Below are 16,376 nucleotides of genomic sequence, written 5' to 3' on the forward strand. Positions count from 1 at the left end.
TAAGGATAAACCCAGATTATCTGAAGTTCTGCAGAGTTGGTGAGTGCTTGACTTGACACAGGAAACGTTAGTGAAGGGATCAGACTGTTGTATCTGCTGCCTGTCTGATGCCTTTGGCCAAAATGAACCACCCCAACCAAGAGTGTCGTCATCATAATAACACCCCAACCAAGAGTGTCATCATCATAATAACACCCCAACCAATAGTGTCATCATAATAACACCCCAACCAATAGTGTCATCATAATAACACCCCAACCAATAGTGTCATCATAATAACACCCCAACCAATAGTGTCATCATAATAACACCCCAACCAATAGTGTCATAATAACACCCCTGACCCTGTATCTAGTATGCTTACCCCTATATATTTCTACCTCTATCACTCCAGTATCCCTGCACATTGTAAATATGGTATTGGAACTGACCCTGTATGCTGACTTACTTTCACATCGTTGTGATGTTGAACTAGCTCCTGAAGAAGGAGATGGTTGAAGAGGAAACATTGTTGTGATGTTGAACTAGCTCCTGAAGAAGGAGATGGTTGAAGAGGAAACATTGTTGTGATGTTGAACTAGCTCCTGAAGAAGGAGATGGTTGAAGAGGAAACATTGTTGTGATGTTGAACTAGCTCCTGAAGAAGGAGATGGTTGAAGAGGAAACATTGTTGTGATGTTGAACTAGCTCCTGAAGAAGGAGATGGTTGAAGAGGAAACATTGTTGTGATGTTGAACTAGCTCCTGAAGAAGGAGATGGTTGAAGAGGAAACATTGTTGTGATGTTGAACTAGCTCCTGAAGAAGGAGATGGTTGAAGAGGAAACATTGTTGTGATGTTGAACTAGCTCCTGAAGAAGGAGATGGTTGAAGAGGAAACATTGTTGTGATGTTGAACTAGCTCCTGAAGAAGGAGATGGTTGAAGAGGAAACATTGTTGTGATGTTGAACTAGCTCCTGAAGGAGGAGATGGTTGAAGAGGAAACATTGTTGTGATGTTGAACTAGCTCCTGAAGAAGGAGATGGTTGAAGAGGAAACGTTGTGATGTTGAACTAGCTCCTGAAGAAGGAGATGGTTGAAGAGGAAACATTGTTGTGATGTTGAACTAGCTCCTGAAGGAGGAGATGGTTGAAGAGGAAACATTGTTGTGATGTTGAACTAGCTCCTGAAGAAGGAGATGGTTGAAGAGGAAACGTGATGTTAAACTAGCTCCTGAAGGAGACGATAGCCATATTTTGTATAGCCTCTAATTGCCCTAAAGGAGAATAATCAGAACCTTCTCTTATAGCCTTGAGCAATGCTACAAAGCAGCCAACTGCCTGATGACTTCACTGCTTTAGCAATCATCCAATAAAACAATGGAGGAGCAAATTGGGGCCCAAAATCAGGCCACAAAAACACAGTCGGCCTATTAATGGAGTCTGATTCCTACCCGTTACATCACTCCTCATGGCCCAGAATCCTGGATTACCCCAGAGACGGCAGTTATGGCTCCATTTACAATCTACATACAGCACAGCAGCCTTATCACTTCCCTACCCATCTCCTCACTTCACCTCAGGCCAAGCTGATTCACGCTTTATTGACATGTCTCTTCTGAATGCCCCGAGGCAGAGAACCTGCTCGCATATGAAGCAGGAGAACATAGAGTTTCGAGAACATTGAAATTCTAGAACATAGATGGAACACAGAGATGTATACATTCTACAGTATACATGTATGGATAGAGGAAAAAGAGAAGATATGGTAATCTCTGAACATACTGCAGTGTCTGAAACATAAGATACTGAAAGTGACTTAGGTGTTGGGTAACAACTGCTGTCCAAGAATGCCTACGGTACTGTACACACCCTTACGGAAAAAAACATACATTACATACATGAAGTGTTCCAAAAATCCATGTTTTCATGTGAACTTACGTGAAGTTAATGTGATAACATTAAAGCAACACGTGATAAAATGAAACTACCATGTGAAAACGTGATCACATGTGAAGTATTCCGAAAACACATTTCACATGTGAACCACATTAGTTTTCTGTAAGGGCAGTAAAGCCACTTAGTTAAAATGCATATTTACAGATATGTAGATCTCAAGAGCTTTGATAGCGAAGTCCCAAGCAGTTAACCCTATCATTACAAACATAGAGTACATAAAAAAGAACCATGCATCAAGATGAAATTAAAGACATTCCTGATCTAATATGATTCTATGACTAAGGAGACAAGATAGTTTAGACCAGTGGTTCCCAAACTTTTTATAGTCCCGTACCCCTTCAAACATTCAACCGCCAGCTGCGTACCCCCTCTAGCACGTGGGTCAGCACACTTTCAAATGTTTTTTTTTGCCATCATTGTAAGACTGCCACACGCACACTATACATTTATTAAACATAAGAATGAGTGTGAGTTTGTGTCACAACCCGACATGTGGGAAGTGACAAAGAGCTCTTATAGGACCAGGGCACAAATAATAATATAATAATAATCAATAATTTTTCTCTTTATTTAACCATCTTACATATAAAACCTTATTTAAATAACTCACCACAAGTTAATGAGAAGGGTGTGCTTGAAGGATGCACGTAACTCTGCAATGTTGGGTTGTATTGGAGAGAGTCTCCGTCTTAAATCATTTTCCACACACGGTCTGTGCCTGTATTTAGTTTTCATGCTAGTGAGGGCCGAGAATCCACTCTCACATACTGTAGGTACGTGGTTGCAAAGGGCATCAGTGTCTTAACAGCGCGATTTGCCAAGGCAGGATACTCTGAAAATGTGAAGAAAAAAAAAAAATTGACATTTTTTTTCCCCTAATATTAAGTTATGTGAATCACATTTTTATTTGGGGTACCCCCGAAGGCATTACACGTACCGTACCCCAGTTTGGGAATAGCTGCTTTAGACAATGGTTGCATTCCCCTGCTCAGATGTTGCATGCATCAACCAATGGTTGCGTGCCATGTCATCGACTGACAGGTTGCTATAACATATGTGGTTAGCTGATAAATAAAATACCTATCCAGACATTGTAAGATCTGGCAAGCATCAGCAGCACCTAGGCAGAGGAACGGGGCCAAAGGCTGCGTTTAGACAGGCAGGCCAAATCTGATATTTTTTCCCCATTAATTGGACTTTTGACCAATCACATCAGATATTTTTCAGAGCTGATGTGAATTAGTGAAAAAAGATCAGAATTGGGCTGCCTGTGTAAACACAGCCATGAAATAGTCTCATTACAGCTGAGGAGCGGTCATTGGGAGCCTCTAGAGGAGATTTGCACAACAAGTACAGAGAAAAATGCTGAATTTCCATTTCTCTCTCAAAATGGTGTGTACGTTTACTAAATCAAATCAAACTTTATTTGTCACATGGGCAGAATACAACAAGTGTAGACCTTACCGTGAAATGCTTACTTACAAGTCCTTAACTAACAATGCAGTTCCAGAAAGAGTCAAAAAAATATTTACCAAATTAACTAAAGTAAATAATTATAAAAAGTAACACAATAAAATAACGAGGCTATATACAGGGGGTACCGGCACGGAGACAATGTGCGGGGGCACAGGCCAGCTGAGGCAATCCGTACATGTAGGTAGGGGTGAAGTGACTATGCATCGATAATAAACAGCGAGCAGCAGCAGTGTGCAAAACAAAAGGAGGGGGGATGGGGGGGGGGTCAATGCAAATAGTCCGGTGGCCATTTGATGAACTGTTCAGCAGTCTTATGGCTTGGGGGTAGAAGCTGCTAAGGAGCCTTTCGGTCCTTGGCAGTAACAATTTACCAGTACTAATGCAAATAACCTAGTGATCTGGTGAAGTATGCATGAACATGATGATATCAACAAGATCACAACTGTTTTTTACATTCATATTTTGTTTATAACAATAGTTAAGGAATTTATGGTTAATTTGATCATGTAAGAAAACCATTCCTACATTAATTTTCATGTCAATTGAGTTCATTTAACTAGGGTAGTCCCCTCCACTCGATAGTCTAACCATGACTATTTTCCACAGAGTCTTGGGATCATGACATCCGGTGTTACGCTAAAATGTTGGATTCATCTAAATGTATTCACCCATCCTTACTCTCAAATAACCTCCCAATGTTTTCAGTAAGAACCCACTGGGCACACACTGGTTGAATCAATGTTGGTTGAATCAAAGAGGAATAGACATTGAATTGACGTCTGTGCTCAGTGAGAAGCCAAGCCTAGTATGTGTCACAATTTACTCTCTACGCACTATATAGTGCACTGCTTTTGAACAAGGCCCATAGGGAATGGCCCATAGGGCTCTGGTCAAAAGTATTAAGTGCACCATATAGGGAGTAGGGAGCCATTTGGACCAGACTAATAAGATGCACCATATAGGGAGTAGGGAGCCATTTGAACCAGACTAATAAGATGCACCATATAGGGAGTAGGGAGCCATTTGGACCAGACTAATAAGATGGACCATATAGGGAGTAGGGAGCCATTTGGACCAGACTAATAAGATGGACCATATAGGGAGTCATTTGAGCCAATGTTGCTGTTTAGGAGGAGAACAAAACAGACAGTGTTCAGTGTTCTTTTCTGTCAGAGAGCAGAATCAGATAGATAGGTCTCTCTCACACACAATCTGTTGGAGCAGTTTCCTGGCATTTTATTTTGGAAGGCAGAGGTCAATATTCAATCAAAACTTTGAACTCTGATCAAATACATGCATTCTTTTTGCCAGTCAATTTAATTAGAAACAGAAAAAGCTCATTTTTAACCTGGTTCATTCCAAAGCTGACATATTTTGCATACCGTACCCTAATTAATGTTAAAGGTTATACAATGACACAAAGTACCAGTCAAATGTTAGGACACACCCACTCATTCCAGGGATTTTATTTTTGGTATTTTCTACATTGTAGAAAAATAGTGAAGACATCTAAACTATGAAAAAACACCTAAGGAATCATGTAGTAACCAAAAAAACTGTTAAGCAAATTCTTGAAAGTAGCCACCCTTTACCTTGATGACAGCGTTGCACACTCATGGCATTGTCTCAACCAGCTTCATGAGTCACCTGGAATGCATTTCAATTAACAGGTGTGCCTTGTTAAAAGTTAATTCATGCATTTGAGCCAATCAGTTGTGTTGTGACAAGGTAGGGGTGGTATACAGAATACAGCCCTATTTGGTAAAAGACCAAGTCCATATTATGGCAAGAACAGCTCAAATAAGCAAAGAGAAAACGACAGTCCATCATTATTATAAGACATGAAGGTCAGTCAATCCGAAACATTTGAAGAACTTAGATGGTTTTTTCGACTGCACTTGAAGAAACTATCAAGCACTATGATGAAACTGGCTCTCATAAGGACCGCCACAGGAAAGGAAGAACCAGAGTTACCTCTGCTGCAGAGGATAAGTTCATTAGAGTTACCAGCTTCAATATTTGCAGCCAAAATAAATTCGTCACAGAGTTCAAGTAACAGACACATCTCAACATCAACTGGTCAGAGGAGACTGCATGAATCAGGCCTTCATGGTCAAATTGCTGCAAAGAAAGCACTACTAAAGAACACCAATAAGAAGAACAGACTTACTTGAGCCAAAAATCACAAGCAATGGACATTCGACTGGTGGAAATCTGTCCTTTGGTCAGATGAGTCCAAATTTGAGATTTTTGGTTCCAACTGCCATGTCTTTGTGAGATACAGATTAGGTGAATGGATGATCTCTGCATGTGTGGTTCCCACCGTGAAGCATGGAGGAGGTGTGATGGTGCTTTTCTGGTTACAGTACCAGTGATTTATTTAGAATTCAAGAGATACTTAACCAGCATGGCTACCACAGCATTCTGCAGCAATACGCCATCCTATCTGGTTTGCGCTTAGTGGGACTACCATTTGTTTTTAAAACCCAACACACTCCTGCAAGACTGTTGGAAAAGCATTCCAGGTGAAGCTGGTTGAGAGAATTCCAAGAGTGTGCAAAGCTGTCATCAAGGCAAAGGGTGACTACTTTGAAGAATCTCATTTGTTTAACACTGTTTTGGTTACTACATGATTCCATATGTGTTATTTCATAGTTTTTGATGTCTCTACTATTATTTTATAATGTAGAAAATAGTTTTAAAAAAATAAAGAAAAACCCTTGAGTGAGTAAGTGTCCAGACTTTTGACTGGTACTGTAGATGTTTATTTATTTTATACTTTTTTTCAAGAAATCAGAGAGTAGTTTAACAAAACTTTTTGTAAGCTTTCAAATGATATCAAACCTAACCGTTGATATTTTCCAGTGATGAAGATATGGATGTTTCATGATAGGCTGGGGTATGCAAAATGGGTCAACTTTGAGCACCTCTATCTCCTGAATGTTTTGGCATTCAGGTCTAAAAAGTAACTTTCTGACTACTTCTACCATGGGCAAACATGTATGGAAGGTTTTGTTAAAATCAAAAAGGCGTGCTGTCAGAAAGGGATTGAAATCAAGGTCCAAATGGCACCCTAGTCCCTACATAATGCACTACTTTTGACGAGAGCCCTATGATAAAGTGTGAGACCAGAGCCCTTATTGCACAGCGTAAGTGAAGGCTACAGTTACAAGACATGTAAAGGTGATGGGCATTTCCATCGAATAGGAGCATATCAAATTGGTGTCAAATGAAAGCTAAGAGTCTATCTTTTTGGGAAATGAAGGCATAGAAGGCACCATTTCCCAATAAAAAAATAGCCTCAAAGCATTGTCAGCACAGTGACTAGAGCACAGCAGTGTACCGTGAGTAGAGCACAGTGAGTAGAGCAGTAGTGTACAGTACAGTGAGTAGAGCACAATGAGTAGAGCACAGTACAGTGAGTAGAGCACAGTAGAGTACAATACAGTGAGTAGAACACAGTACTGCACAGTCTAATAGTACAGTAAAGAAAGGTAGAGTATATTGTACTGTACTCTACTCTGCTGTGATGTCATTCTCCTCATGTTTCACAAGTTTGGACATTCATATCGATAATTATGCATTTCTGTGTAGTACAGATTAGGGACCCATGATGCAATTCTGTTACCGTATTTCCATTATCGGATGTACAGTTAAAGTCGGAAGTTTACATACACCTTAGCCAAATACATTTAAACTCGGTTTTTCACAATTCCTGACATTTAATCCGAGTAAAAATTCCCTGTCTTAGGATCACCACTTTATTTTAAGAACGTGAAATGTCAGAATAATAGTAGAGAGAACGATTTATTTCAGCTTTTATTTCTTTAATCACATTTGGTAGCATTGCATTTAAATTGTTTAACTTGGGTCAAACGTTTTGGGTAGCCTTCCACAAGCTTCCCACAATAAGTTGGGAGAATTTTGGCCCATTCCACCTGACAGAGCTGGTGTAACTGAGTCAGGTTTGTAGGCCTCTTTGTTCGCATACGCTTTTTCAGTTCTGCCCACAAATTTTCTATGGGATTGAGGTCAGGGATTTGTGATGGCCACTCCAATACCTTGACATTATTGTCCTAAAGCCATTTTGCCACAACTTTCGAAGTATGCTTGGGGTCATTGTCCATTTGGAAGACCCATTTGCAACCAAGCTTAAACTTCCTGACTGATGTCTTGAGATGTTGCTTCAATATATCCACATGATTTATTTCCTCATGATGCCATCAATTTTGTGAAGTGCACCAGTCCCTCCTGCAGCAAAGCACTCCCACAACATGATGCTGCCACCCCTGTGCTTCACGGTTGGGATGGTGTTCTTCGGCTTGCAAGCTTCCCCCTTTTTCCTCCAAACATAACGATGGTCATTATGGCCAAACAGTTCTATTTTTGTTTCATCAACCCAGAGGGCATTTCTCCAAAAAGTACGATCTTTGTCCCCATGTGTAGTTGCAAAGCGTAGTCTGGCTTTTTTATGGAGGTTTTGGAGCAGTGGCTTCTTCCTTGCTGAGCGGCCTTTCAGGTTATGTTGATATAGGACTCGTTTTACTGTGGATATAGATACTTTTTGTACCTGTTTCCTTCAGCAGCTTCACAAGGTCCTTTGCTGTTGTTCTGGGATTGATTTGCACTTTTCGCACCAAAGTAGGTTCATCTCTAGGAGACAGAACGTGTCCCCTTCCTGAGCTGTATGACAGCTGCGTGGTCCCATGGTGTTTATACTTGCGTACTATTGTTTGTACAGATGAACGTGGTACCTTCAGGCATTTGGAAATTGCTCACAAGGATGAACCAGACTTGTGGAGGTCTACAAAAAAAAATTTTTTTGAGGTCTTGGCTGATTTCTGTTGATTTTCCCATGATGTCAAGCAAAGAGGCACTGAGTTTGAAGGTAGGCCTTGAAATACATCCACAGGCACACCTTCAATTGACTCGAATTATGTAAATTAGCCTATCGGAAGCTTCTAAATCCATGACATCATTTTCTGGAATTTTCCAATCTGTTTAAAGGCAGAGTCAACTTAGTGTATGTAAACTTCTGACCCACTGAAATTGTGATACAGTGAGTTATAAGTGAAATAATCTTTCTGTAAACAATTGTTGGAAAAATGACTTGTGTCATGCACAATGTAGATGTCCTAATCGACTTGCCAAAACTATAGTTTGTTAACAAGAAATTTGTGGAGTGGTTGAAAAACAAGTTAATGACTCCAACCTAAGTGTATGTAAACTTAAACTGTAAATCCACTTCACTTACTGTAGTTCAATAACCAAAAGAGACTTTTTTGAACTCATGTTGCCATGATGTTTAACAGTTCTTTGGAAAACGTGATTGCATGATTTTACTGTAATTTCATTACCAAAGTTGGAATCTGCACAGTTCTTCCACTAAATTTAATTTTGTACATTTTTCAGTGGAAATTGTTAAAAGTAGTCCTTGTGCATAGAGTTGTATGGTTCGTTAAACTTTGAAATCAATGGTTTTGTTAGCATACAATTTTAAAGTGAAAAACCGGAGTCAAAGTGTAAAACCCCTTGTCATTCACTCCTGAAAAAACCTTCAGGGCTGATATCTAGCTGCACCAAAAATTCTACTCATTTCATGAATCTGTAGCACATGGTACATCATTACAGCTCTAGAACACAGTGAATACAGGTTGAAGGCTCTCTGTACATTCTGTTGGATTAAAGCCTCTTCATCAGAATTTAGAATGCAGCCACTGTACTGGACACAACTTAAATGTTACAAACAGCTGGCACCAACACATGAACTGTGGATGGATCCCATGCCAGAAAGGACAGAACTACATAGTGCACTACTTTTGACCATAGGGAACAAATCCCTATGGGGCACTAAATAGGGTGCCATTTGGAATGCTACCCTTGTTGCTGCATAGCAGGGGTACCACAAGGTCATTCAATTATCATCCAGAAAAGCCTAGCCAATCAACCATCCCAGATGTTTTTATTTCACCTTTATTTAACCAGGTAGGCCAGTTGAGAACAAGTTCTCATTTACAACTGCAACCTGGCCAAGACAAAGCAAAGCAGTGCGACAAAAACAACAGTTACACATGGAATAAACAACCGTACAGTCAATAACACAATAGAACATGAAGTATTTACCTAGAAGGCTTAAATTCAGGAAGCAATGGAACTAGCCTATGGTACATGTACTGAGTAGAGATGAGAAATTACCAATTATATTAGCTTGATTGCCAGTGTGCACAGTCTATACACACACACACACACACACACTACATGGCATGGATGGCACTGCCACCTAACCTAAGCCCTGGCTAGCTTCTTCTCCTAAATTCAACTCTATACCCCACACATCATCATGGAAACGGAACCTCTATTGTGGGACAGTGTGGCTCCACTTGAGGGGACCTGGCACGTCCACATGAGTAACAGCTTTGTTTATGTCCTAAATGCACTACATAGGGAATTGGGTGCCACTTGGGATGCAAATAAGTGTCCCAACAGACAGGGGAAAGTGAGGGGGTCATTCATTCCACTGAGGAGGATTGTGGAGAGCCACAAACCAGCTCTCTGGAAGTTTCAAGTTAGCAAACTAGTTCAAGTTCTGTTATAGCAAATGTAACAACAATGTAGGCCTACTTTACAGACTACTTTCAAACTTTGCACACTAGTTTAGTCAGAAATGTAAATGTTTTCACATTGCCACCCGCAAGCGCAACAATATAACAAATGAATTCTCAGCATTGAGAAGGATATAAAATGTTCGTTCCATGCTTGACTACATCCTGATACTAGGAGCGGCCTACGTCACTTTACCTCGGAGCAGGTGAACCAACGATGAAAAGCAGACTCGCGGAATGTTTCAGGTTTCTCCAAAAAACGATGTTGCTTCACTGTGACGCCTGTCAAACCAACCAACTGTAGTCAATGTAATTTGCAAAATGTTAATATTTTTTACGGCGGTATAATTCTCGTCAACAGGTAGCAGCTGGAAGCTACAACCAGCCGTTTGGGAGTGGTTTGTTGGTAGCCTAAATTTCTGATTAACTCTTTCCTTTCTGGTTACAGTAGGTATGCATTCGAATCAACCAAACTAACCGGTTTCTAAACTGTTCTGTGGTTGCCCCACCAACTCCCACCCACATTCAATAAAGTAAAAAGAAGAGGAAAGAAAAGGTAGAAAGAGGATTCCACTTTTGGGAAATCTCAGAAACTCAAATGTTCCAATCAAATTGCATAGGTCCATACACCTAACAGTGATTGTGTCCTGCGTATCGTATTCCAGACAGTTGTACCGAACGGACCAGATCGAGCACTTGAATCTGCTGGACCGGACCCTACAGTTGCATTCTAGGGGCAGTGGACTGGCACACAAAAGCAAAAGGGCTTGTGTATATGAGCTGCCACAGAATAACACATGGAGTCTACTATAGCTAGTATCTGCTATGCTATGTTAGGAATCTTTCAATACATTAGCAGGGATTTTACCCTTTCATGGATAACTTGTACATGTCTGTACAAGACCACAGCACAACCTTCAATCAAACTCCCTGCATTCTGTTATCCATAAACTCACCATGTATCTTTAATGCAGATCACAAGGCTCACTTACTGAAAGCATCTTTAGAGTCATGTTTTTGGATCCCTGGTCCTGTTGACCAGATTAACTTTTGGAAAATCTGACAGAATAAGTCATATGCCTAGTTCTCATCTGTGTTTGTGATTCAACGTGCATCCCAAATGGCACCCTATTCCTTATAAAGGGCACTACTTTTGACTAGAGGCCCTGGTTAAAAGTAGTGCACTGTATAAGGCCCTCAAACTCAACTCTGGACCTCGAAGCCAGTTCCACTACGTTTTTTTTCATTGTTCCCCTCTAATCAGTGACTGATTTAGACCTGGGACAAAAGGTGCATGCAATTAGTTATCAGGTAGAACAGAACACCAGCAGGCTCTGGACCTCTGGTAAGAGTTAAGTACCCCTGATATATAAGGAATAGGGTGCCATTGGGGATGCAAACATTGAGTATTTCCCAGAGTATAATAATAATTCCTCTGTGAATCTTGGATAAAATCTCTCCTTTTCTTAAGATAAACACAACAGGGTAACGACAATGAACAAACCAAATAGTGAACATAGTGATTCCCAACCTCAGTAATCATTACTTCAAAAAGCTGAGAAAAAAAGCATTGACAGAGCATTGCAAGGCTTGATTACTTCTGTGCTTATCCAGCAGACCTTGAAAGCTTGTCTGGATGCCAGTTCTACCATGACTGAACAGCACCCTCTGATGTCAGAAGTTAGTAATACCAATTATTTTCTCTGACGTTCCCATCCAACTCACATCCTTTACAAATGGCTTCATGTCAATCATTATAAAGTCAAATAAAATACTTGCATATTATAAATGTATGTAGGATGTTATGAATGTCTACAGTGAACCCTAATCTTACCTGAGCTGTAGGGGAAGGGGCTGTAACGTCAATTGGACCAGAAGTTCGATCCAGGCTCTGCTGTTGTTCTGCTGATGTTTCAGTTGAACCCAAAGATTCAGCCAGTTCTGTTCCCACAAAGTCTGTCAACTCTGAGTGCTGGGTATCTGATATAGTCTCATAGATATCTGAGTCCTGAGATAAATGAGATAGCCCACTAGGATCCCCTGGCAGTGTTTTCGTTATCCGGCCATCTGAGATCTGCTGTTTATCTTGATCCTTGATAAGTGTAGGAGGGCTTGACTGCAGCTGGGGAAGTCCGCTTGTGGGCTCAGGTGAGACATGGAGCTTTAGGGAACAGTGCTGCAGCATATCACCAAGACCTTGAGCGTCTGAGGCTGAGGTGAATGAGAAACCTGGAGCTAAACTTTGCCTCTTCAGATCATGTTGCGGGATATCTCTAGTCTCATTATTGGAGGTCTGCAGTCCCACCATGGTCTTCATGTGCTCATAATGCTTGATATCATCAATGTCTTGTGAGACCCCGAACGTGGACATCCTGTGAGTGGTGGCTCTCGCAGAGTGATCCGTGGAGATGCGGACCTGCGTCACAGCGCCTGACCTTTGACTTTTGTTAGACATGTTCAGTGGCTCTCTGTCAGTCGTTGACTGTAAGAATGTGCGACTCTGAGTCCCAGAATTTGTGAGGTCCAGTGGGCCCTGGGTCTTCACAGAGAGCTCCCTCACATACTTGGCAGGGATATAGAAGGGTTTGGTCCTCTGGTCCTTCCGGACGTGCCACCAGTAGTCGTTGGTCCTGGAGACCAGGATGTACCTGTGAACATTAGAGGCCCAGAGAGGCAACATGAAGAATGTGTTTGGGCTGTGCAATGACACGTGTACTGTGCATGTATTGTTAAGATCTATCATCCATATCATGTTGTCTGATCTGTTCCTTTGTAATTTTACTTTTTTAACTAAAGACTAATTTCCATTTTGTGAAATATTTTCTGGACAATAAAGATTTTCAATTCAATTACCTCTCGTTGGGCTTGATGGAGACCAGAGCCCCGTCCTTGGCTGTGTACTCATACTCAAACTCCACCTGCACCATCGCCATGTTACTGTAGTTAGGCATACAGTTACGGTTGTTAGGCCTAGTTAGCCGCTATGCTGGCTGGAGCCTCTGTGTTGAAATGCAGATAGTCACATCAAAACAGTACATTTAAAATGGGCATATCTGACTTTGTGCGTCTCAAACGGCACCCTATTCCCTTTATAGTGCACTACTTTTTAACCAGGGCACATAGAGAATAGGGTGGGCATTTGGGACATACACGCATTAAAAACAAGATGAAAACAAATTCCGATCCAGTAAACTTAGACAGGACTCCGGCCATACAGTAATAGACATTTGGAAACCTCAACATTATCGGAGTCATTGAATTACATACATGTATTTTAATAGGATCTCTGAGGTGGGAGTACTCAGTTACTAACGTCATAGTTGTCCTCAATCAACATGATCCACTTCTGCCTTACAGATTATCGTCATAAAGAATGCAGAGTGACCAGTATTGCTGTTTCTGTTTCATGATTTTAACCTGAACAATGGGCAGGCAGACATCAGTAAAGGTTGTCTCCCATCGCTGTCCATAGAAATAGTGCTACAGGAAGTTGCTGCCAGCAGTCACTGCAGTTCAGAATGTCCTAACCCAAAACATAAAGAGCTCTATAGACTCACAACACAGAGCTCACAGAACAGGAAGCCTGTAGCCCAGCACCAACCTGGGTTGACGATGCACAGCTCACGCCATTGTCAAGCTGCAATTTCAGTTTGCCATATAAGGCCTCCAGAAACACGGGGAGAACTTCCAAAAACAAAGGACTCAATTCCTTCTTCTAATTTCAGCAGTGACATCATTGACAACCAGGACCAATAACCAGGACCAATAACCCTGCTAAGTCTATTCCCTCTCCATACTAACCCATTTAGAGTGGACCGTCTGATCTATGTCAACATGACAGTTGTTTTTTTGTTGTCAACTGACATAATACTTAGTTCAATTGTTCTAGTAAGAGTGCATTTAAAATATTTTCTTTGAGGAAGGGTAACTTTTTGAAAGTTTTGAACTTGATATAGCCTACAGTAACAATCCAACCCTACATTATAAAGAGTCAGATAGGGGTGGCAGGTAGCCTAGTGGTTAGAGCGTTGGACTAGTAACCGAAAGGTTGCAAGATTGAATCCCCGAGCTGACAAGGTTAAAATCTGTCGTTCTGCCCCTGAACAAGGCAGTTAACCCACTGTTCCTAAGCCGTCATTGAAAATAAGAATTTGTTCTTAACTGACTTGCCTAGTTAAATAAAGGTAAAATAAAAAACAGTGCATGTAAAACAGAAGTTAAACATGATTTAATCCCCACTAAGGGGGCCTAGCAGAAGATAAACATGATTTAATCCACACTAAAGGGGGACTAGCAGAAATTAAACATGATTTCATCCCCACTAAGGGGGACTAGAATAAATTAAACATGATTTAATCCACACTAAGGGGGACTAGCAGAAATTAAACATGATTTAATCCACACTAAAGGGGGACTTGCAGAAATTAAACATGATTTAATCCACACTAAAGGGGGACTAGCAGAAATTAAACATGATTTCATCCCCACTAAGGGGGCCTAGCAGAAGTTAAACATGATTGAATCCCCACTAAGGGGGCCTAGCAGAAGATAAACATGATTTAATCCACACTAAAGGGGGACTAGCAGAAATTAAACATGATTTCATCCCCACTAAGGGGGACTAAAATACATTAAACATGATTTAATCCACACCAAGGGGGTCTAGCAGAAGTTAAGCATGATGTAATCCACACTAAGGGGGTCTAGCAGAAGTGTTGTTCAAAGGGAATCTCATGTTACAATAATAATGCACACTAACAGTACATCAAACTTTTACAATAAAACCAATGTAATTCAAGGCTTGACAATACAGTACGTATTCATACCTGGAGGTGGGCATACAGCCAGAAGACTTGTACCAACTCTGTCCTCTACTCTCTGAATGTTCAGTGGATCCCAGACGTTAGAGTGAGTTTAATAAATCTACCATTTGCATTAATTCCCATCATATTACACCTGGTAAATCTTTCTCTTTCAGCATCTATTTTCCATCACATTACCGTTCACTTGTCCAAGTATGTTTTGAGCTCCTGTAGTGTCGGTTATAAACGCCTAGTTGTCTACCACGGGGCTGTGTGTGTGTGTGCGTGCACAGGTTTCAACTTGCCTGACTGCCTCTGTATCATTTCCTGTTCTACTGACTGGGTATAGGAACAACACTGAGAGAATGGAGACTGGGGGACAGGAACACACACTCAGAGCTATGAAAAATGGGAGTGACTCAATATATAGTTCTATTCAGTCCCTCATGAAACATCATCTGGTTTCCTAGGAGTCTGTGACCAAACTGACCGTTACTTCCCTTTAGAACTACAGTGGGGAATTTTCTCTGGTTATAGGCTAACAGCCATGTGAAATTGATAAATTACAAACAAATATGTGTGCGTCTCCTATGGGCCCTGGTCAAAAGTAATGCACTATATAGGGAATAAGGTACTGTTTGGGATGCAGTAATTGTCAATAAGTGTTGTCAATAAATACCCTCTAGCCTAAATGCCAGTGTGAATTTCTGCTGGTTTAGCATTTCATGGCAGTTGGCCAAAAAGGGGAAGCAAACACTGGTATCAAGATTATTTCAGATCTTGGTTTTGTTAGGAATCACATTCGTTTAGCCTCATAAGATTTTCCTCTGGTCTCTAAAATAAAGCAAGTCAGTAAATTGTACAGTAAAACCATGCCTCGCCCATTCTCTATAGGAGTGTTTCCCAACAGCACACGTTGTTGGTTTTGTAGTCCCGGACAGGCACACCTGATTCAACTTGTCAAATAATCATCAAGCCCTTGAGTTTTTTTATTTTACCTTTATTTAACTAGGCAAGTCAGTTAAGAACAAATTCTTATTTTCAATGACGGCCTAGGAACAATGGGTTAACTGCCTTGTTCAGGGGCAGAGCGACAGTTTTTTACCATGTCAGCTCAGGGATTCAATCTTGCAACCTTTTGGTTACTAGTCCAACACTCTAACCACTAGGTTACCTGCCACCCCAGTTGAATCAGGTGAGTTTGTCAGGGGCAACAACCAAAATGTGTGCTGTTGGGAAGACTGAAGACACAGGCCTAGAGTAGGATGTGACAGAGGTTTGATCCCTGAATTTCCCTCTGTGGTGAATTTAAGATATCATATTTAAAGAAACAAGACCAATGTATATCTGGTTTGTCACAGAAACTTTATTCCTGCGTTCCTGCCGTTCTGTCCTTCAGTATAGACTACACACCAAAACTATGTACTTTAGTGACTACATTACCCACAACCCCCAGCCCTGTAACCTCTGACCTTAGTGATGACAACGTCTTTCTTCTGGCAGTGGCAGGGGTCCACACACTGGTCCTCTGCTGCTGGGTTCCAAACCTGGTACACACAC

At 41.0% G+C, this 16,376-nt stretch overlaps 1 protein-coding gene across 5 annotated transcripts in view; it reads right to left on the bottom strand.

Annotated features, from left to right (window-relative positions):
- LOC106610657 (rho GTPase-activating protein 27) overlaps positions 1–15,127 on the bottom strand; it is a 33,316-nt gene extending 18,189 nt beyond the window's left edge. For 4 of the 5 annotated variants that reach the window (XM_045724598.2, XM_014210125.3, XM_014210117.3 and 1 more), the window contains exons 1-3: positions 14,841–15,127; positions 12,868–13,013; positions 11,849–12,662 (exon numbers count right to left, since the gene is read on the bottom strand). In XM_045724598.2, coding sequence (XP_045580554.2) covers positions 11,849–12,662; positions 12,868–12,965 — 912 coding nt within the window. In that variant the 5' untranslated portion in view covers positions 12,966–13,013; positions 14,841–15,127. Of the gene's footprint in view, positions 1–10,970; positions 11,120–11,848; positions 12,663–12,867; positions 13,014–14,840 lie in introns of those variants that run through there. The other variant, XM_082978174.1, reaches the window with a different exon arrangement.
- Positions 15,128–16,376: the final 1,249 nt, after the last annotated feature.

Source organism: Salmo salar, chromosome 01, assembly GCF_965601325.2.
Source record: "Salmo salar chromosome 01, fSalSal1, whole genome shotgun sequence".
NCBI lineage: Eukaryota > Metazoa > Chordata > Actinopteri > Salmoniformes > Salmonidae > Salmo > Salmo salar.